Source organism: Eriocheir sinensis, chromosome 26 (assembly GCF_024679095.1).
Source record: "Eriocheir sinensis breed Jianghai 21 chromosome 26, ASM2467909v1, whole genome shotgun sequence".
Lineage (NCBI taxonomy): Eukaryota > Metazoa > Arthropoda > Malacostraca > Decapoda > Varunidae > Eriocheir > Eriocheir sinensis.
Window position 1 is genome coordinate 6,853,085 of NC_066534.1, and position 22,207 is coordinate 6,875,291.

General features: G+C 39.7%; 1 protein-coding gene across 2 annotated transcripts in view; it reads left to right on the forward strand.

Moving 5' to 3' along the window:
* LOC127003725 (apoptosis-inducing factor 1, mitochondrial-like) overlaps positions 1 to 22,207 on the forward strand; it is a 64,659-nt gene that overhangs the window by 24,229 nt on the left and 18,223 nt on the right. For both annotated transcript variants that reach the window (XM_050870684.1, XM_050870685.1), the window contains 7 exons: positions 2,692 to 2,798; positions 5,388 to 5,518; positions 5,916 to 6,091; positions 13,837 to 14,022; positions 14,416 to 14,615; positions 15,444 to 15,584; positions 17,973 to 18,084. In XM_050870684.1, the coding sequence (XP_050726641.1) occupies positions 2,692 to 2,798; positions 5,388 to 5,518; positions 5,916 to 6,091; positions 13,837 to 14,022; positions 14,416 to 14,615; positions 15,444 to 15,584; positions 17,973 to 18,084 (1,053 nt within the window). The remainder of the gene's footprint in view (positions 1 to 2,691; positions 2,799 to 5,387; positions 5,519 to 5,915; positions 6,092 to 13,836; positions 14,023 to 14,415; positions 14,616 to 15,443; positions 15,585 to 17,972; positions 18,085 to 22,207) is intronic.

Genomic DNA, 22,207 nt, shown 5'->3' on the forward strand with positions numbered 1-22,207 from the left:
AGTGACGTCTCTGTTTACATGTGATGTCACGAGTGCGGTGCGTTGTGGGAGAAACAAATGCTTAGCGAGCTATCCTTTATATGTCTCTCATCCTTGGTCCCACCCACACTTCTACCCCCATGTCATTTGGGCCCTCAAAGCCCCAGCATGGCACTCTCCGTTCGCTCACGGTCCTCCTCCGGCGTCCGCGCTAAAGCTGGCGCGGCGGGACAGCGGCAGGGATCCACCGCAGGGCTCATGCAGCGCTGGTCTCAGGCGGGACACGCTCATGCGGAGTGGGGCCAATGGCCTGGTGTGCTGTGGCTCGCATTTTGCGGTGGCAGTCAAGCCCTCTCGCCACTCGTGCCGAGAGCTCGGACCGGCGTGTCTTTGGCCCTTCCGTGGAATGCGCTAGGCTGTGTGGGCATGGGGGCCCCGGCTCGCTCTATCGCTGGCTTTCGGGTCGGCATTTCAGATGAGATGTCGACGGTTTTCAATTTTCCCCACAAGAATAATGGTTCAAAGTTTGCGATTTCAACGTTTGCGACCTGCAATGTCGACCTATTTATTGCAAACTTGGAAACAGTTGTTTTTTTCATTTTATATTAATTAATCCCCATCAACAGTTGTAGGCAAATAAACACGTTCGTATCACCCGGGGTAACATTACGCCATTTCAGTCCCATGAATTTGTGAGTTTTTATATTTTTTTATGGATTTTCCCTGAAATACTTCTGTGCCCGCTCATTGGTCCACAAACAGAGAGAGTCAATGAAATCATTGGTAATGAAAAGCTGAAAACAGTCCATATCACTCAAAGGTTTCTCTTTGTGGCATAAATATACTTCAGAATGTACGTCAGGAAAGTCCAGGTGAAGTGTAGGTAGTGGATATGGCCTTTGGTCAGCAAGCGGATCTGACAAGATTGTGAAGGCAGGCCACATGTCACCTGGCAACAATGGCAAGGTTACTAGGCTAGAATCTGAGACGGTCATCTCGCTCTCACCACTCGTAGTGTATGTATTACTCATTTTCTGGGATATAGTAATCGTCTGACTCACTCACTGATATGTCTGACTGAGTTTCATCGTCATTAGACCCTTCTAATTCGCTAGCAAACTGTGAATCTGACGAAGCCATTATAATAAGAAAAACACTCCATGACGCCACGCGACCTCACACACGTAGACTTAGGGGAGGCCAGTGGCCTTGAGGAGGTTGTGGGTGGCATGCATTGTGCTAAGATACCTAATGAAACTATTGTTTTCTACTTATTTTTATCATGTAGGCCTATATATATATATATATATATATATATATATATATATATATATATATATATATATATATATATATATATATATATATATATATATATATATATATATATATATATATATATATATATATATATATATATATATATATATATATATATATATATATATATATATATATATATATATATATATATATATATATATATATATATATATATATATATATATATATATATATATATATATATATATATATACAAATCATCCAAAATACCCAGTTGACTTCAATAAACTTTTATATGGCTGGGGCATGGCCATTACAAAGGAAATGATGTCAGAATCAAGGCTGCCAGTTCTCACTTGTATCTCAAATAATGCACAAACCAACACTCCTATCCTCTTATAACTTCCAATAATAATCAGGTTTACCCCCCGTAAACCTAACAATTTGCAGTTCCTTGCCCAAAGTTTTTTTAGGTTTACTAGAATAAACCTTATCGATTTCAGTAATGAAGGGCTTAACAGTTCAAGTCATTGTGGTGTTTGAAAGGGAAATGAGAAAGTTGATGTATTGCAACATAGGTTAATAAGTGTAGGAAGCTTGTTAACAGTTTAAGTCACTGTGGTGTTTGAAAGGGAAATGAGGAAGTTGATGTAGTGCAACATAGCTTAATATTTGATAACTGTGATACATATATCTTAAGTAAACAGCTTGTTGGACATGAAATGGATGTGTTTTAGGAAAATTGAACATATAGGGAAGTTGGGCTAAATATGAAATGGTTAATGATGCCTACCATGATCTAGAGTATATGAACTTGGGTTCAGTAAAAAGATCTGTATGAAGGAAGTTTATATTCTCTGAATGAGAGGTACATTGTGATAGGGAAAGAAGTGATAACATGTGAGGCACAGCTTTGCTTAGGAAAGAGGAGTAATATGATTTTGGGGAACTGGGGTTGTATGGAAGGAGATACATATAGATAGAAGTATTTGTCTTGTGTCCACCTAGAATTTTCCTGAAGTAATTAGGTGTCAATTGATATTCAGATTGAAGGATGCTCTTAATCAGGAAGTTTTGTAATGTGTGGGCATTGAATGTGTTGTTGGTGTAATGGTTTGCATTGATATTTTATTGATGATTTGTGAATGTTTCAGCTTTGCATATATTGAGTAGTAATGGAGGGTCATTTTTCACAGATTTGGGTGATATGATTTGCCAGAATAGATTCAGAAATTTTTATGTTACTGCAGATTGACAATGATTTATTTCTAGCTATTTTTTGGATACTTTGACTTTTGGTTTCATTCATATCTAGACTTAAGAAAAAAATTACCATAAAATCTCATTTTAATATAATTTCAAATGCTCTAGTATTATAAGATATTAGTATATTTTCATGCCTAAGTTTGATTTACCTTGTCATGTCAGGTGCAGCAAAGGCAGTACCAGAACATGTGACTTACCTCATCGTGGGTGCCGGCACATCCTCTGTAGCAGCTTTCAGGGCCATAAAGAGCAGGGATGCTAAAGCAAAGGTGAGTCCTTTGATTTTTTCCATAAACTCATGGAATACATTTCTTCAGAGATTAAGATATCTGAAGTTTCAAGACTATCTTTGATGAAAAAAAATTTTGATTTGTATTTACCTATATTTCCTGTGGTTTTAGGATACATTATTATCAGAAAAGTATATGTGAAGATAGGAAAAAAAAAAAAAAAAAAAAAAATCAGGCAAGCATGTGGCAGGGCTCCACCACAATCATGACTTACACTGGCTGCTTGAGGAGCCAAATCATAGGTGGCTGTGGCCCCTACTGCACATGTGTATGTGTCTGCATTTCATTGATCTGCCGCTCCTCATCAACTGACAACGTAAATAAAGAAAAGATGGACTCAGAGATTGACACAGAGAATAGCACACTCCCATAAACACACCACATCCTTGCTCCTGCATACACCACCAAACCACTCCCGTTCTGCTTCACAAACCATTATTTCTGCTGCACACACCACCATGCCACTATCTTGCTTCTATCTTTGAGGTAGTAAGTTTGTGTGTATGGCAGAGTGGTGATGTGTAGCCATGTGTGTGGATGTGCTGGTTTGTGTAATAACACATTACTCTTTGTGTCTCTCTAAATCTATCTTTGCATACTTCTATGAGGACATGAAAGTAGCAGTGAAGAAACATAAAACCAAGTTTTCAGTGATTATGGGATCTTTCAGTGCCAGAGTAGGGATAAAAAAAAAAGATGAATTAGTAACTGGCCATTTTCCAAAAGGTACGAGTAATGGGAGATCAACTTTTTGAATTTGCAAAGAGAAACAGAGATGTAGTTATGAACACATTTTTCATGAGAAGTACGAACAACAAGTGGACCTGGGAAAGCCCTAATGACAAGATGAATAAAATTGACATTATTTTTACTAGAAGTATGGATGTAGTGAAGGATGTAATTGTACTAAATATTGTATGATTGGTAAGATATGCCTTCATTGCACAGTGGTTAGTGTGACTAGCTATGAATCTGTGGACCCACGTTCAAATCCCAGTCTGGACAGTTGGTATTCGGTTCACCCAGCTGTTCATTCTCCCTATTGAGCTGGTTGATAAATTGGTACCTGGGAAAACATGGGTAAGGTAAACTGGCAAGCTGGATATCACACTGGAGTTTGTCTTGGGATAAAGGGATCTTAGCTTCTTACCTACTACAGACTCCAGGGCCACTCTGATGGAGATGAGCACTACGGCCATGCGCAGTTATAGTGTGTACCCCCAACTTTACCTTTACTTTAAGATGTAAAGCAGGCTTTAAGCTAAGTTAAGAGGAGAGGGAAAAATTATTGAATAAGAAACACCCAATGTCTTTGCAATTAGAGAGAAGGCTAAAGAATTTTGTTTAAAACTAAAGAACAAATTCCCAAATCTACTTATTGTAAATTGTGATGTACAAGTTGACTTTTTGACCCTAAAAAAATCCCCCAAAAAACTAGGGATCGATTTATACAGCTAGGATAAAATGTGAACCTTTATCACTGAGTGGTAACTGTGGTTGCCCGTACGCCCATTCGGGAGCAAGTTGCCGGTCATCCATATGGTGGAAAATGATTGTGGGTACAAGCAACCGCATGGCTGTATGTAAACAGACGACAGAAGTAGTTGAGTAGCAGTGGAAGATGGCCTAACAAGAGACTCGTAAAGTGGACTGGCAAAGCTCTTTGTTTACTATTTAATTGACAAGATAAGACAACACCCTGTGCTGTGGGACAACAGGCATGAAAACTTTGCCAAAAATAATTTAAAAAGAAGTGTATGATTCGTGCTTTGTTTACGTTGTGGATACGGGTAACCAATCTTGGTTGTGTGTGACGCACACCCGCAAAAATTGGAGTTGCCGGTTGTCCCTACCGCCATTGCGGTTAGAGGAAAAAGACCCGGTGTGACACCAGCTTGATATGTTTTTGTGACAGGTTACCGAGTACTGTACCATAGCCTATCCACATTTAAGTTTTGGCCTACCAGTAGTCTACCGTATTTTTGGGGCAGACTTATACGGCAAGTATAGGCCTAACCCATAATTTTGAGCTAATAATCTTGAGGTTGACTTGTACGCCACAATTTTCGGTAATGAGGTTAAAGGAGATGTACAGGCAGCAAATTACAAATTAACTAAGATTGTAATAAAAGCAGCACTAGGATTAGGAGAAAAGGCACCAATGAAAAATGTCAGTAAATTATCAAAGGAAATGAAAGACCTTAAAAATACACAATGATATGAAATTCAGAACTAGAATGAATGAGATAGCGTTGGCAGAACTTACTGACAGCAGGAATGTTAGTAATGTCTTAATTTAGCATGGATAGGATCAAAGAAAATCTTGTGAATTGCAGAAATTTGAAAACAACAGAGAAAGCTGGTCATTGGCAGACATCAGTTGTTATCTCTAAAAGCAAATGGCAATGTCACAAATAATATAAAAAAGTTAGAGTTGTGTGTCTCAACATAAGTTTCTTGGTAGTTGTATTAAAATATATCAAGTAACAGGGCATCATGTCATATTATAGTTTTTGTTCTGAAATCCGGAGACAGGATATCATGTCTCAAGTTATTCTTGTTTCTCAGATCCTAGTGGTGTCTGGGGAGGGCGAGAGTCCTTACATGAGACCACCACTTAGTAAGGAGTTATGGTATACTGAGGATCTTGAGGCAGCAAAGTTGCTTCGCTTTAAGCAATGGAATGGGAAAGAGAGAAGGTAAGCTCATGCGTGTCAAATGATCATGAATTAAAGGAGTTATGGTATTTTTTAATTCTTGATCCTTGGTGCTCATGTTGAATAAGAATTTTGCTTCCGTACAATAAAGATGACACCAAAATTTCTTTATTGTTAGTCATTGCTGTTCATGTCAATCTTTCCTTGATGAATAGGCATGTAGAAGCTTCAACAACTTTCATTCTTTGCAGTAATCTGTGCTCCTCAACAACACATGTACCTCTCTCAGATATTTGCTGTTACTAAGGCAATCTTGACATTCGTAGTATCTTATTATATTGAGAGGTGTCAGAATATTGGGATGGTGAGACTTAATATTCATAAACATGTATAGGATAATTTGTGAGATTTCCATAGTAACAGGGGTGTTGAATTACAGCATTTTCTTTGAGCATGAAGACTACTACACTCCAGTGACTGAATTGGATTCAAGAGAAAATGGCGGCATCTCTGTGCTGCGAGGACGACAGGTGGTCAAGCTGGATCCACACAAAAAACGAGTGTATTTGGATGATGGAAGTGAAATATCTTATGACAAATGTCTTCTTGCAACAGGTAGGTATCAAGATGTAACCATCTTCCCCACAAGTTAGAAAGCAAATAGGTCAGTGAAGATAATAACAATGTTCTGGGCTGCCAGGGTGGGGAAGGCAGGGGTATACAGTTATTATCTGTTGTGAACCACAACCTTTTACAGTCTTCCCTACCTTCGAACAGGTTTGATTCTGAGTGGTTGTTCATAAGTCCATTTGTTTGTAAGTCCATTTTGATGGCTTTGCACTTCTTACCACTACAACGTGCATCACCACTACTTTTAGCCTTAACGCCTGACCTATTGGGGGCTTAGTTATCACAAATAACATTGAATTTCTGGAGAGAGCACAAACACATGTATGAATGCTGCTGCTAGAGTAATGCACTACAGTGGAGACTCAATACTCAAACTTAATTCGTTCCAAATGGCTGTTCGAGTATCAAAAAGTTTGACTACCGATACCTATAAATCAGGTATAATTCGTTCTAACCTTAGCAAAACCTTAAGTTTACAAAAATTTCAATGTAAATTTTTTTATGATTTTGATTTGTACTTACTGTAAGTGAAGGCTGGTGATGGATAACGTAGAAGGGTGGGGAGGAGGAGGGAGGTTGTTCATTGGAGGACGAGTCACCGTCTGGTAACTCGTCTCCTGGTGTGATTCCTGTGAACCCACTAGTGGAGGGCTGTGGCTCACTAACACTTGCACTCTCACTAGATACCTTTTTCAACAAGAATCTGTCTAATGTGATCTGCCTTTGCCTTTTTTTCAAAACGTCTCTGAAATGCTGCATCAAATTTTCATCAAACTGGTTTATGTTTCTGTGTACGGCAGCAATATCAGGGTGGCACCTCTCCAAAAAGTTTCCCAACTCTGTCCACTGCCGCAAATATTTCTTGATCTCTGCAGTGAAGACTCTTTTCTTGCTGTACCCCTCCTCCTCCCCTGAAGACAGCTCCTCAGTTACCTCCTGCAGCTGTTCCTGGTGAAGTTGATGCAGTTCGTCAGTGGTGAGGTCTTCAGAGTGTGCTTGCATCAGCTCCACATCATCACTGTCCACCTTAATGCCTATGGCCCTCCCCAGAGACACAATGTCCTCCACCACAGCAGACTCCTGGACTGAAGGCTCGAATCCCTCAAAATCCTTGGCTGTCACACAGGTCGGCCACAGATTTTTCCAGGCAGACTGCAAGGACCTCACAGAAACTTGACCCCAGGCTTTATCTATAAGCCTTAGGCAGTGGAGGATATTGAAGTGATTCTTCCAAAACTCCCTCAGAGTGAGCTCTGTTTCAGAAGTCACCTCAAAGCACCTCTCAAAAAGTGCTTTTGTGTACAGCTGCTTCTTAAAGCTGGCGATGACATTCTGGTCCATGGGTTGGATCAGTGGCGTGGTGTTTGGGGTGAGGAACATCAATTCGATGAATTTATACCCCTTACCCAATTCTTCTTCCATGCCTGGAGGGTGTGCAGGGGCATTGTCCATCAACAGGAGGGCCTTGAGTGGTAGATTCTTCTCTATTAGGTATGTCTTCACTGCAGGTGCAAACACCTCCACAAACCACTCCGTGAAGAACTGCCTGGTTGTCCAGGCTTTCTTGTTTGCCCTCCACATCACACTGAGTTTGCTCTTTTGCACACCGTTCTTCTTGAATTGCCTGGGGTTTTCCGAATGGTACACCAGCAGCGGTTTAATTTTGCAGTCGCCGCTAGCATTGGCGCACAGAAGCAGGGTTGCCTGTCTTTCATGGGCTTGTGTCCTGGCAAACACTTCTCTTCCTTTGTTATATAGGTTCTGTTTGGTAGTTTTTCCAAAACAGGCCTGTCTTATCACAATTAAAGACCTGTTGTAGGCTTAAGCGCTCCTTATCCACAAATTTCTTAAATTCAGGCACAAACTCCTTGGCGGCAACTTTGTCAACACTTGCGGTCTCGCAGTGTCTCACAACAGAATGAATTCCAGTTCTCTTCTTGAAATTCCCAAACCACCCCTTACTAGCTTTAAAATCTTCACTGGAGTCAGAGGTAGTATCACAAATAAGATCACCATGGAGCCGCCTAGCCTTCGCACAAATTATGCCTTCTGACATAGAATCACCAGCCATCTGCCTTTCGTTTATCCACACCATCAACAATTTTTCCATTTCTTCCACTGCCGCAGGTCGCTTGAGTTGCTTTTTCACACCCATCGCCACATCAGCTCCCTTAATGGCCTCCTTGTTCTTCAGTATGGTGGCTACTGTAGATTTCGCCATACAATACTCAGCTGCAAGATCGGTGATTCTTGCTCCTGTCTCATATTTATCAATAATCTCCTTTTTCCGTTCAATGGTCGTCACTACATTCTTCCTTTTAGGCTTATTTTCACCACTAATAAGCCTCTTTGGTGCCATTGTAAGTTTCTAAATGAAAAACCACAGACAGAACGCAGGAGAATGTTGTTGTTCTCACGACCGTGGTGGGACAACTGGCGGCGGCGGGGAGGGAGAGGCCAGGAGCCTTTGTTTACAACCACGTGTGTGGACGTTCGAGTACCAGATATTTTTTTGAGTACCAAGTCGAGCTTCTGCGATTGAGTATCGAAAAGTTCAACTTCCAAGACGTTCAAGTATTGAGTCTTCACTGTATTGGTTAAATTGCAGTGCTTCCCTGAAGTTCCATCGCTACATTGCCACCACCAAGCAGTAGGCTTTAAAAACTAAACCTTATGGCCAAAATTTTAACCTCAGGGCAAATTATTCGTACCGTCAACAGCGTGCAACGTGAATATTCGTATATAGGAGAGTCTTTGTACTTGGCTACTGGTTTGAATTAGTAATTTTTAAAAATCTTTTACAATGAAAATTATTCTTTTGTCTGCTAATTTCCATAAGTTGAGTCTTCTTATTTAGGCATCTGCCTGTAAGTTTGTTTGTCTATCGTTTACCAAGATATTAAAAGTAGATTGATGTATAGTCACCAAATACAGTAAACCCTCGATATAACGAACCTGCTTATAATGGATTTCGGATGTAACGGACAAGGTCAGAGGGTCAGAAATATACGAGGACCGACCGAGAAAAGTTTTTGACTAAACTGCGCCCGGTAACTACAAAAGTGTCTGCTAGCCACCTTGCCCTTCTCCCTTTATCTGCTGTCCCATCCTTTGGTTTCTGTAGTCTTTTCAGCCCACCTGAAATATTTTCCTCCTTGTGGTTTCCATTCAAACGAAGAACGTATTTACACCACAAGAAAGTCTTATGCGTCAATCCAGGGGACATAAATGTTATGGAAACTAGTCAAGTGTTTGTGAGTGTCGGTACTGACACAGCTTAACCCATGAACTGTGGTATGCCTCTCAGGCGGCTTCTTCAGGAACATGCTGTACGCCTCTTGGAAGCGCGATTTTTACTTTGCTTACATAAAACTGCTGAGCCTTGTACACCCTCAAATCTTTTTTTCCTAGTTAGCATAGCATCTCATATTTCATTTTTCATCTTAGTTATGCAGATCTTGTCATTAGTTTGTCGTCTGTCACGAGTGATAAAGACATTTGTATGGGAAGCCTATAGAGTCACTGAATTCACGATCCTACTCACTGTCTCTTCTCTGTTACATTGTAAATATAGTTATAAACACAATGACATCAAAGTTCAGGCATAAAAAGAAACATGAGAAAAATTACAATTTGTAATGAATTCAGAAGGGAGGCGTTCTGTATGTTGGTAACACTGCCTCTCGCACACAATGAGTCACACGTGCCGCTCAGCCCAGCTAGTAGCTGGCAGCTACCCGCAGTCTCTCACCGCCAGGTATGATGGGAGGCAGTGCACTGCATCTCTCTCTAATGACATGAATGATGAATGCCCCCCTTCCTGTCAGAAAGAAAGTAGCTTTTTTCATAGTTATTTTTTATCACTCAATCTATTGCATATGGATGAATATTATATTGGCTTATCAAGAAAGCATTTTCTTTTATATGGATTAATGTCGTAGGCTAAGCATAAAAGAGGCATTTTCTTTGATATTGATCAGTTACATAGGCTAAGCATGAGAAGCGATCTATTTTATTTCCAATGAATTAGAATAAAGTAACCTAATAAAGAAAAATAATCTCACAGTGAAGCCCTAGCTGCGGCAGTTCAGAATACCTTGTGCAAGCTCATTTATATGTATATGTATATATATATATATATGACAAAGTCAAAAAGCTTAAAGCCATCTTGACAATAATGCGATTTTGTGGTATAACACTATTTTGACCCTTCCTTTATAAGCGAGGAATGTCGGTTTGTACAAAACTGCAGTGGAAATAGGCCTGGGAGTCCTTCAAAATAACCCTACATTATCACCTACGCAGTTGAAAGTGAGATAAGAAAGCAGTCGCGAGCGAAAATGTACAGAGCGCCAATAGCATCACTGCAAACGTGCAAGCTTTTCCGTCTAGCGCGTAGTGCAAACTCTTAGCATTTATTGTTTATTAGTATATTTTACGTTTTGTAACTTCCTTCATGTTCCGGATTATTATGAATATCATGAACTGTGTATGACATATTAAAAAGTTAATTAATATTGCACATCATGGATGTTTTGAAAACCTACTTTTTGGACCTATTTATTTATTTTTTTATAACTGAGTACATGCCAATATTCTACATACCTTAACCGTCATTTTGGTCTTTGAGTGAAGTGTCCACCTTAAAAACCAATGAAGTTATGAGAATTTACACAATGCAAAACTATAAACGCGATTTCTCGCATATAAAAAAATGGCGCTGTGTCCGTTTTTGCGCGCACGGCCTCATATATATATATATATATATATATATATATATATATATATATATATATATATATATATATATATATATATATATATATATATATATATATACATATATATATATATATATATATATATCTATATATATATATATATGTATATAGTGTGTGTGTCTGTGTGTACACACACACATATACACACACACACGTAAATACACACACGCGCGCGTTTGCATGACGTCAATTACCGCACCGTCGCTTTGTGATGCTGGCGCTGACAACGCTGCTGTCTGTCACGTCTCCATGGCAACAAGTCCCCCCACCCGTCCCTCCTTATTCACTTCCCCTCCCTCCCGCGCTGACAGAGGAGCTTTCATTCGCTCCAAAATACAACTTTGGAAAGCAATTATATGAAAACAAAGAGAGCAACTACAACTTACTTTTGCAAGTAGATGCAGTGTCATCCTCCAAAGACACTGGAATGCTATCTCTACCTATACTGTAATCACGACCTTTTTTTAACACTGCCGCATCACAAGGATAGCTCACCACAGCCCAGTAGTAGTTTACGGGTTAAAGGGGTCCCCCGTTATGTAGGTTAGGTTAGGTTTAAGTTAGGTTTCTTTAGTTTAAATTATTCGGCACGTGGGATGGGGCGGCAGAAATGCGACGCGCAAGATGGGACAGGGTGGCAGCGGAGGTGGCCTATTATGCCGGCCGGTGTTGCGAGAAATACTGCCTCGCAGAAATAAGTCGCTCTACTGTCCACCATGCATGCGCACTGGGGAAATACACAGCAGGAAAAACATTAATTTGCCTGGTTTTGTTCTAGTCTGTCCACTTGTGATCTTTGTTAGCGGTGAGTAAGATATAGAAACAATAAGCTAGTTGAACCTCTCTCTGCGAGCTATTTTGCAGCTGCGGCGACGGGCGGTGGTGTGTGCACAACAGGCATTGAAAAGTCAATCATTTAGTGATTTAATGATTTGCGACAGAAACAGTTTGCAGATTATTTCATAACACACCGAAAACTGGAAAAAAAAAAAAAGTTCTGTCTGCCAGTGCATGATAGGCGAACTTGTAAAATTATATCCATATCCATAAAAAATATGCCCTCCCCCCCCTCCCATAGGGCCCCACTGCCAACTTGGCAGCCTAAGTGCGTTGCCAAGTTTGATGTGTGGCTATGCAGACAACATGCATACAACATACACAATAAAAAGAAATATATACCTACGTTTATTAGGTTCGTCGGTATTATTATACGTGTTTTTAATTTGCCGCCGATTATAACGGACTTTCGGCATTAACGGCATTAACATCTCTCACTAAATCAGCTTCCTCGAGGTTGGGCATTCTGTATTGTCTCCACCAGTTATTTTGCCCTGCACAGTTGCTATCCTTCTACAGGGGCCTTGTCCGCCCTCGTATGGAGTATGCATCTCGTGTGGGGGGGCTCCACTCACACAGCTCTCTTGGATAGAGTGGAGTCTAATGCTCTTCATCTCATCAGCTCGCCTCCTCTAACTGATAGTCTCCTACCTCTTAAATTCCGCCGCAGTGTTGCCTCTCTGAGTCTCTTTCTATTTTCTATTGATATATTTCTTGCTTACAACTTTTCTGAACTTGCTAACTGCATGCCTCCCCTCCTCCCGTGGCCCCGCTGCACATGAGCTTACAACTTTTCTGAACTTGCTAACTGCATGCCTCCCCTCCTCCCGTGGCCCCGCTGCACATGACTTTCTACTCAAGCTCATCCCTATACTGTCCAAATCCCCTCTGCAAGAGATAACCAGCATCTTCACTCTTTCATTCCTCACGCTGGTAAACTCTGGAACAATATTCCATCATCTGTATTTCCTCCTGCCTACGACTTGAACTCTTTCAAGAGGAGAGTAGCAGGACACCTCTCTTCCTGGAATTGACCTCTCAGCCACTCTGGACCTTTTTTATTTATTTATTTATTTTTTTTTTTTATAGGAGCAGCAGGCTTTTTTTTTTTCATTGTTCCCCCCCCTTTTTTTTAAGCTGTTTCCTTTACTGAAAAAAAAAAAAAAAAAAAAACTGGCAGGATATTTGAAATGTCAACTTGTTACTTAAACAAGTATTACTAATATTATTGGCCTGGTCGTAAGTGTGAGCAGTTATAAGTTGCATACGAGGACTACATGTAAAAAAAAATTCTATGCTTTAAGGGAGGACCATGAGTATTTCCAGAGGGAACCTTGGGTAGTTTGACCCAGACTGTGGATAACCAGAGGGGGCTTGGGAGGTGGCATAGGCCAGATCATGAATTTTTGGTTTCCTGCTTCCAGTAGTGATCACATCTCATAAAATCCAATAAGAAATAACAGAATGCTGGTGCCCTTCTTCAAAATAAAATTTTGTTTAATATGGCAGGTGATGTGTATCCTTTGGAATATGCTGGTTAATTGAAATTTATATAATCTCATGCAAGTCTGTTTACTTTAATGTTGATTTATACTTTTTTCCTATTCTTTCTCCCTTTGACTTTTGGATAGAAATATTGTTAATTTTTTATTTATTTATTTATTTTTTTTTTTCTCAGCTGGAGTTGGAGGTGAGATGTGGAAATTTTGATGCCTTGGGTTATTAGTGTAGTCTATTTTTGTATGTGTGTGTGGAGGGATGCATTTATTTTGTGCAGATAATATTAATTTTGCGCCTCCATGGTGCAGTGGTTAATGTCCCTAACTACGAATCTGTGGGCCTGGGTTTGAATCTTGGCCTGGGCAGTTGGCACTCAGCCCACCCAGGTGTTCATCCATCCTTTAGGGCTGGTCAATAATTAGGTACCTGTGGAAGGTAAACTGAGGTAGCCTGGATGTTACACTGGCCCTGTGTCAGGTTAATGGGCTCAATGGGCCAACGGGACAGAAATGAGCACTGTCACCACGCGCAGCTGTAGTGTTTGCTCCCAATTTTATCTTTATAATTGTTTACATTGGGTTTGGTTGAAAAAATAATAAATACCCCTTGCAGGTGGGTCTCCAAAAACATTGTCAGTGTTTGAGAAGGCTGGAGAAGACATCAGCAAGAATGTTACTCTGTTCCGCACCATTGCTGACTACAGGCAGCTGAATGAAGTGGCCCAACAAGGCAAACACATCACTATTATTGGAGGAGGATTTCTGGGTTCAGAACTTGCCTGTGCACTTGGGCACAAATGTAAGAATATTAGCTTAATGAGCATTAAAACCTTTACTCAACCTTTCATCCTCTGGAAAAGTTTCCTCAGCTTATTTAGATCTAAATGTTTTACATTGCATGTAAACTTTTGCCCCCATAAAGTAGCTTTCTTAACTGACTTGACTTGGTCTTTCCTGTGAATACCTCCCATTATGAATGCATCAAGCTGTTATACTAATCACATTTTATCTCATGAGGCTTTACATTTATAAGTCATCAGTATCAGTCAGTAGAGATTTGTAAATTTTTAATGAAGGTACATCAAGATCAAAAATAATGTTACCACATCAAACTTGTATTTATAAATATAGCTTAATGAAAGAATTAACTTAGTGTATCTGACAACTTACTTTTCACGGTTCTTAACAATAGCCAAAACCACGAAGGGGTCAGTGACGCAAGTGTACCCTGAATCCGGGAACATGGGAAGGATCTTACCAGAGTACCTCTCCAAGTGGACCACTGAAAAAGTCAAATCTGAAGGTGTCAGTGTCATCACAGATTCTGCTGTTCAAGATATAAAAAAAACTGAAGATGGCAAGCTTTCATTGTCACTCAACACTGGCAAAGAGGTTGGTCCTATTGATTTGTTAAAATATATAATCTATTGTAGGAAAGCAATATTCTGAATAAAAGCATATATATCTTTTCATATAGAAAAATTATGTATCACTTTTGTTAACTGTTTAGTCATACCATGCTCCTTAGCTCAAAACACGTAAAATTTGATATTGGTAGAATTAATATAATCTTGATGGTAAACCAAATGCTATGCCATACTATTTTTTAAGCAGTATATGCCCTACCTCAGAAAATTATTCTTTGCTGGAAGAAGTCACACCATGAAGCCAGGCCAGAAAACAAGCGCTGTAGCATTGATTTTGGTTTTGATGGAAACAAGAATTACAAACATCTCTGGTGAGGTGGTTAGCATGCCTAGCTATGAATCCACAAGCCTGATTTCAAATCCTGGCCTAAGCTCTTGGTGTGCAGTCTACCCAACCATTCATCCTCCATTTTGGGCTGGTGGATAAAGTGCCTGGGGACACCTAGGGAATGTAAAATCGGTAATGTGTAACCCAGATGTTACGCTGGTGCTCAACTTTTACCTCACCTTTATATATGTAGTATGTATTAGGAGTGTATGAAGAAATGTGTGCCCCATTATCTAATCTGCTTCTTTTAAAGTTTTGTATAATGCGAGAAATTGTCTTTTGGTGAGAAATTGTCTTTTGCTGCTCCTGATGATAATATTAATAATGGTATTGACTGTAAAGAAGTTAAAAAAGTAATTTTTAAACTACTTTTTTTACTGTGAAGAAGTTATAAAAGTAATTTTTTAACTTTTTTTTACTGTAAAGAAGTTATAAAAGTAATTTTTAAACAACTTTTTTAAACAGATTGTGACCGACCATGTGGTTTTGGCTGTGGGTCTGGAGCCTAATGTGGAGCTGGCACATTCCTCAGGCCTGGAGTTGGATGACACCCATGGAGGTTTCAGAGTTAATGCAGAGTTAGAAGCTCGATCAAACTTGTGGGTGGTGAGTATGAAACCAGACTTATTAAAATTAAAAGGAAAGTCCAGTAAACAAAGCAAAACACTTCATTTTGGATTGGTTGCATTAAAAACAAATTGTGATATAAACAAAATTTTGTAGGCTCATGAGCAGTTGTTCTTGACATTAGTCTCTGTTTACATAAGAGAAATCATCATCATCATTTCGTTTAAAGTCCATTTTCACTCTTCCTGAGCGGTTGGACGCTTTATGGCTCTCCTCCATTCTATTCTGTCTTCTGCCCGATGCTCATCCAATCCCATCAATGCAAAGTCTTCCTGTATACACCTCCACATTTTTCTAGGTCTACCAACTGGTCTCCTTCCTTCTACCTCCAGTCTCTCCAAAACTCCCAGCACTGTATCCTCCCCTGCTCTCTTTACATTTCCAAACCATCAGAGTCTTTCCCTTCTGAGCACTGTTCTTTCCCTTCTGAGCACTGTTTACATAAGAGAAGTATTACAGTATAATTTGTCATGGTCCCATAGCTTTGTGCAGTGGACACTGCTCAACACTAAGCATTGGATTATTGAGACTAGGTCTAGGACTGCTATATACATTACTTATGGTATTTTAGTCCCTGCTTTCACAAAGTGACCTTGTACATCACATCTCTTACTCCTCTATTTTATGTTTTCTTCATGTTTTATCTTATTGTATCAGAACCAGTGGGGAGGGTAGGTACTGTTTATTGCTTGAACGATGATGGTAGTACTTGCAGTTTCTTGACAAGCTGATGTCATGTCCCTCCAGGAATGAGCTCAGCACTGGCCCTGCCAGCTGCCAGTGCCCTCTTAGGGGGTGAATGGAAAATGGCTGTAAATGGAAGGGATTTCCATTTTTCCCTGGGAAGGGGAGGAGGAGAATAAGGGAAGAAACAAATAGGGAAATCTGCAAGGTTCATTTAGTGTCTGTATGCTCAAAGAAATTAATGGTGTCTAGAAAGGAGCCAGGCACATTCTACTCTGTCCTGCTTGTCGAACTGCCCCACTGGGATTTGTTGGTGGGGGGAGATCATGAAGTAATGAATTGGGAGCCTGGATTACCATAGCTTTTTCTGTAGTACCTGTATGTATGTTTTATTGGATTTGTGTTAGGTATGGGTTTGGAAGTGGTTGACCATGTTTGTGAGTGTTATGATGGGGAAGGGGATTAGTGATGTGGATGGGGTGATCTTGAAGGGCTTTGGAATAATACTGTTCTGATCATGTTTATGTGATATTTAATGGGCAGTACATTTGTTTTGGAATGCAATTTTTTTTTTTTTTTTTTTTTTTTTTTTTTTTGTGTGTGTGTGTGTGTGTGTGTGTGTGTGTGTGTGTGTGTATGTGTGCGGTTTGAGTAAAGCCTTTGATGATTCTAAGGCTGCCTGCACATGGGCCACTTTTCAGTGGTAAGTGGTGGTCACAAAAAATGGTCAGAATGAAACTCGTTTCTATGGGAGTCCACACATGGATACTTTCTGATGGCAGCCACTGAAAAGTGAGAGTGCGAGTGGTCACTGGATCCACTTTCCCTGTCATGCCACTGTGGCAAGTGATAGATGCAGATGTTTCAAATGAGAGGTGCCAAAAACACTACATTTTGCTCATTACTTGACTGACTGGGAGGGTTAGCAGATATCCTCTTTTTTTTCTGCTGTGAAAGTAAAACCAAAATATGGCTTTTGAGATGCTGTTTGACTGTGAACATTTAATTGCACAGGTGGAGAAAAGACCAGCACTATGATTTTCAATTGACAAATGTTAACCCAGTAGCAGCGGGGATCATGTTTCTTAATGGTCCCTCCAAGCGAGAAAAATGAGAAAAAATCACCCCTCGCACAAACTATCTCATTATATATCACAAAGCATTTGTGATCAGATTATGTATCATCTATTTTGGGGGGTTTAAATCATGGCACAAATTTGGCCCGTCGCTGCTACTGGGTTAAGGAGAAATTGTGGATTGAAGTGTGGGAGGCTGTTGTCAGTGATTTAATAGTCTCTGACTAATTATTGGACATACCTAGTATTTCTTTGTCTGCTTCTTTTTCTATCACCTTAGTGAGAGAGCACAGATGGCTGCTCCATCCATGACATCAGTGATGACACTGTAGGCTGGTTCATCTGTTGCCACTGCTGAGTGTCTTGCGTGCCAGTGTCCTTATAGCCTAAGGGCCATATTTTGAATGGTCTGGAGATCATGGCTGTTAGTGTTACATGTAGTAGGATATGATGAGACAGAGGTAGAGTTCAAGGAACTGTAAATTAATTACATTTATTCAACAAAACAGAAAACCTAAAGTACTTCATGGTAAAGATAAAATGTACACAGTCACACATATTTACACAGAAAATAGGTTAGACAAAAACTCAGTAAATTTATTTCCAGGCTGGTGATGCAGCTTGCTTCTATGACATTAAGTTGGGACGTCGACGAGTGGAGCACCATGATCATGCTATTGTCTCAGGCAGACTAGCTGGGGAGAACATGACTGGAGCTGGTAAGTGGGAATAATCTTAACTACATATGTATACTGACTCATTTTGACTTATATGTGAATCATCCACCACTACAGCTGTTAGTATCCTCATTATCATCATTGCAATTCAGTCTTACAGGAGGAAGCAAAAAAATTGGAATATATTAAAGGAGGAAAGATTACTTACGAACAAAACCATGCTACCATCTCTGCATCATGGAAGTAGTACTGTCACTTAATAACTGTTGGAGATGTGGGTTTGTAAAGTTAAATCATGACTCAAATATTATTCCTTAGAACCTTTTTCTCTTTAGCCTGTCATTCTTCAGCTCTTGCATCTACCCTTTTCATTCCATTTCTCTCTATACAACCATCGTCTTGACCACGCCCCATTAGTTACCCCTGCTGACACTGACATTTTTTAACCTTTAAACCTCCAATATTTCACTGGCCAAACTTCTTTTTGATTGGTGTGGTTTCCTCTTCTAAAATTTCATTCATCATAATTATAAGAATATGAGGAGTCTTGAAGAGGTGGCTGGAAGGCTGACATAAATTAAGTGGGGGCATATACTATAGCTACGCATGGCCTTGGTGCTCATCTCCGTTGCAGTGGCCCTTATTAGGTAAGAACCCATTACCCCAGGACACAGGGCAAGTGTGACATCCAGATTGCCACAGTTCACCTTTCCACGGGTTTCTCCTGGTATCCATTTATTAACCATGTCGAAAGGGAGGATAAACAGCCGGGTGAGCTGCACACAGACTGCCATGGCCAGGATTCAAACCTGGGCCTGTAGATTCATTGCTAGGCATCCTAACCACAACACAGAAACAATACGCCATTTGGACGGCCCCAGCCCGTTAGTGGCGCAGGCTAATTTTATTTATAGTGGCTGCCTTGATGTATGACACTTGCTTGGCCCATGCTGCCCCCTGGTGCAATTCTTGACCTAAGTCGCTGAAGTTAAGGTTGATTGAAGATCCAGACAGCATGTGGGTAATCTTCCGTCACTTGGCGATGACTTGAAAAATCAGCATATATCGGTGGTGACTCGAAACTAGTCCACGCTAGGTCCTCTGGCTCACCATGCTCGTACACTAACCACTCGGCCACCGCCACCCCAATTGAACTCCTTTCACTACCTATCCTTCCTATCCATGAATTTATCTAATCTTTTCATATAGGTCTTTATCTTATTAGCACCCAACACATGACTGCCAAACTTGATCCATTCTACCAACATATTAGTAAACAAATTCTTGGGGTTGTTTATGTTGAATCTGAATTTACTCACCTTCAGTGTAATACTATTTGAAAACCCTATAGCCACAAGGTATGAATTGCTGTTTTTCAAAAAGGGAGAATAACGCATTCAAAGTTTGGTGAACTTTGCAGTCAATGAAGATTATTTTTTTTTTTAATGTAGCTCAAAATACTGTCTTTTCACAGAATTAATACAACCAATAAAGATTTATGTATTATGCTGTCAGATTGAACATTGAAAAATTATTTTGGTTAGTGATTGAATAATAAGACACAGAAACTGTCCAGAATGTAGAAAGTTTTATGAGAAAGTACAAGAAAATATTATGAAAGAACACTTTAGATCTTTCACCAACAAAAATAATGAAAAGATTTCTGTAGGAGAGAGAGAGAGAGAGAGAGAGAGAGAGAGAGAGAGAGAGAGAGAGAGAGACTGCCACGTAGAAGTAAAACAAAATAAACATGTCAGATTATATGGTACGGAGCACGCAAGGATGCAGTATACGCGTCCACGTGTTGAAGGGGTTAATAGCACAAAAACTGTGCTAGATCAGCGTCGCATGACCATCCAACACGCCCCCAACAATTTATATTATGCAACTAGGGGTCTAAAATGAAAATGCTAAACAGTAAAGATGGCACCTCTATAAACACTTGCCTGCACCTCGGGGGCTACGTGGTGCAGTCGTTGGCACACTTGGCTCACAACCGAGTGAGCCCAGGTTCGATTCCCAGGCAAAGTGGAAAAATTTGGGCAGCTTTTCCGATACCCTACACCCCTGTCCACCCAGCAGTGAATGGGTACCAGGTATTAATTGGGGGTTGTGTCCCGTCTCCTGATCCTGACCACAGATGTTGCGGCGACTAAATGAAACTTTCCAATTTGCCTGCACCACAACGGGCTGGGGCCGACCATCAGGCCCTACTATGAAGGCCTACTAGCGCCACAGGCCAAGATATATATAAAAAAAAAAAGGACTTTGTTTATAATGCCATGTTGTAGGGTTCATCGGGGCTGACAAATGTTATTATACAATGTAATGTCTACAATGCATGGGTAACCCAGGAAAACAACTTGAAGAGAACAACAACAACAAGATGGACAGTCCGTTGATCGGCGTCTGCGATGCCGATAAAAATATCAAGAAATGCATATGAATAGCTAAGTTTACTGACCCCGAAAAAAACATTGATTAAAGATAAATAAGAAATGCTTACGTTCACCACCTCGTAGCTCGAAACGTCCAGAGTCGACTTTTTATGATTTATATGCCAATAAAAGGGGATTTTTATGAGGATTCCAACGCTACATTGGAATTTTCATAAACCAGTAGTTCTTGAGGAAATGGAGGAAAACTATTTTTCTATCTATTCTGTTCTATTCAGTACAAGAAACAGCTCAAGGGCAGCAAACAAAACGCAACGGCCAGGTCAAGGCGGTCAAAATAGAAGTCAGTTTTTGGCTGGAATAGAGTTTTGATAATAATAACAAATATGACTTATTAGCACACCTATTTTCTGTCTGGAAGAACTTCACCAGACAAAATAATAATCATAATAATTACCACTTAGTCTCTCTCCCTAACACTCTCTGCTGGAGTTTTTTTTTTTCACTTTTTCCATCATCACCATCACTTTCATGAGAATCATTATCATGCTCCGTACAAATGGGTCTCAAAATCTCTTCACTTGATAATTTCTTAGTAGGGATGTACTGATACCAAAATTTTGACCGATACTGATACCCCAATATTTGACCGATACCGATACTGATACCTGTGCACTGATTTTTTTTATACAACAATTCCAGCAGCTGAAGGGCAATATCAAATGTTAAGAAAAAAAAGACCCACTACTTGATGTTCCACCATAGAAGAAAGAAAAAGTAATCAGTACTTGCCTGAAAAAAAAGATGTCCATTGTCATGAATTTATTTTTATCAAGTTTGTTATTAATAAACTTAGATCCCTTAAAGACATGGGTAAAAAAAATCAAATGAAAAAAAATAGTAATATAAAGTGGTACTATTTATTTGATTATACATGGAGTATGGTTGTTTGTGAAAGGCAAATACTGTAATTTCTATAGTTATGATACTTTAACTTCCAAAAAGCACAATTCGTTTGGTTAACTTCCAAAAAGCACAATTCGTTTGGTCAGTGTTAAAATAAATCCGTTCACTGAACGTAGCCAAAGGGCGCTGGCTAAATTCTGACAGGCTGACAGATACGTAGAAAGGCTAACTCAGAAGACGGAGCAGAACGTGAATGGTATGTGTATCTGACCAGTATTTGCGTCACCCACACACTTCGTGCTCAGCAGCTAAGAGAGAAAAATGTTTAAATTGAATAATCAAACTATTTTACATCTCCATTGAATTATTGTAAAAATTCCGGGATTATCGTATTATCGTACAGGCGTTATTGTAGATCGTACAAATGGTCGGATTTCCGTATATGTGCGATAATTATTGTACTGGCAACACTGATGAGGCAAGTGGAGGGGCTCCACCAATCCCACGCCGAAGCTACTAAACCTGTATCTGCAGTACCAAAGGCTGAAGTATATTCTAAGTATTATATATTTGTATTCAAAGTAATGTGCATCTTATCGCTTAAAGCTATGAAAATTAAATCGTGGGAAATTCCAAACTATGTAGTATCATGATACTAGATAATTACACTTTTCTAATATTTTTTCAAAAATTTAGAAAATCCAATTTCTGTTCAACAAAATTATTTGCAACGAGTGGCATGCGACGAACAAAACTCCTGCAAGTATTGGTAGCATCGGCAGAAAATCAGCCGATACCACCAATACCGATACATCGATACACCCCTATTTCTTAGTCATATTTTCTAATAGTAACAGAAGTAA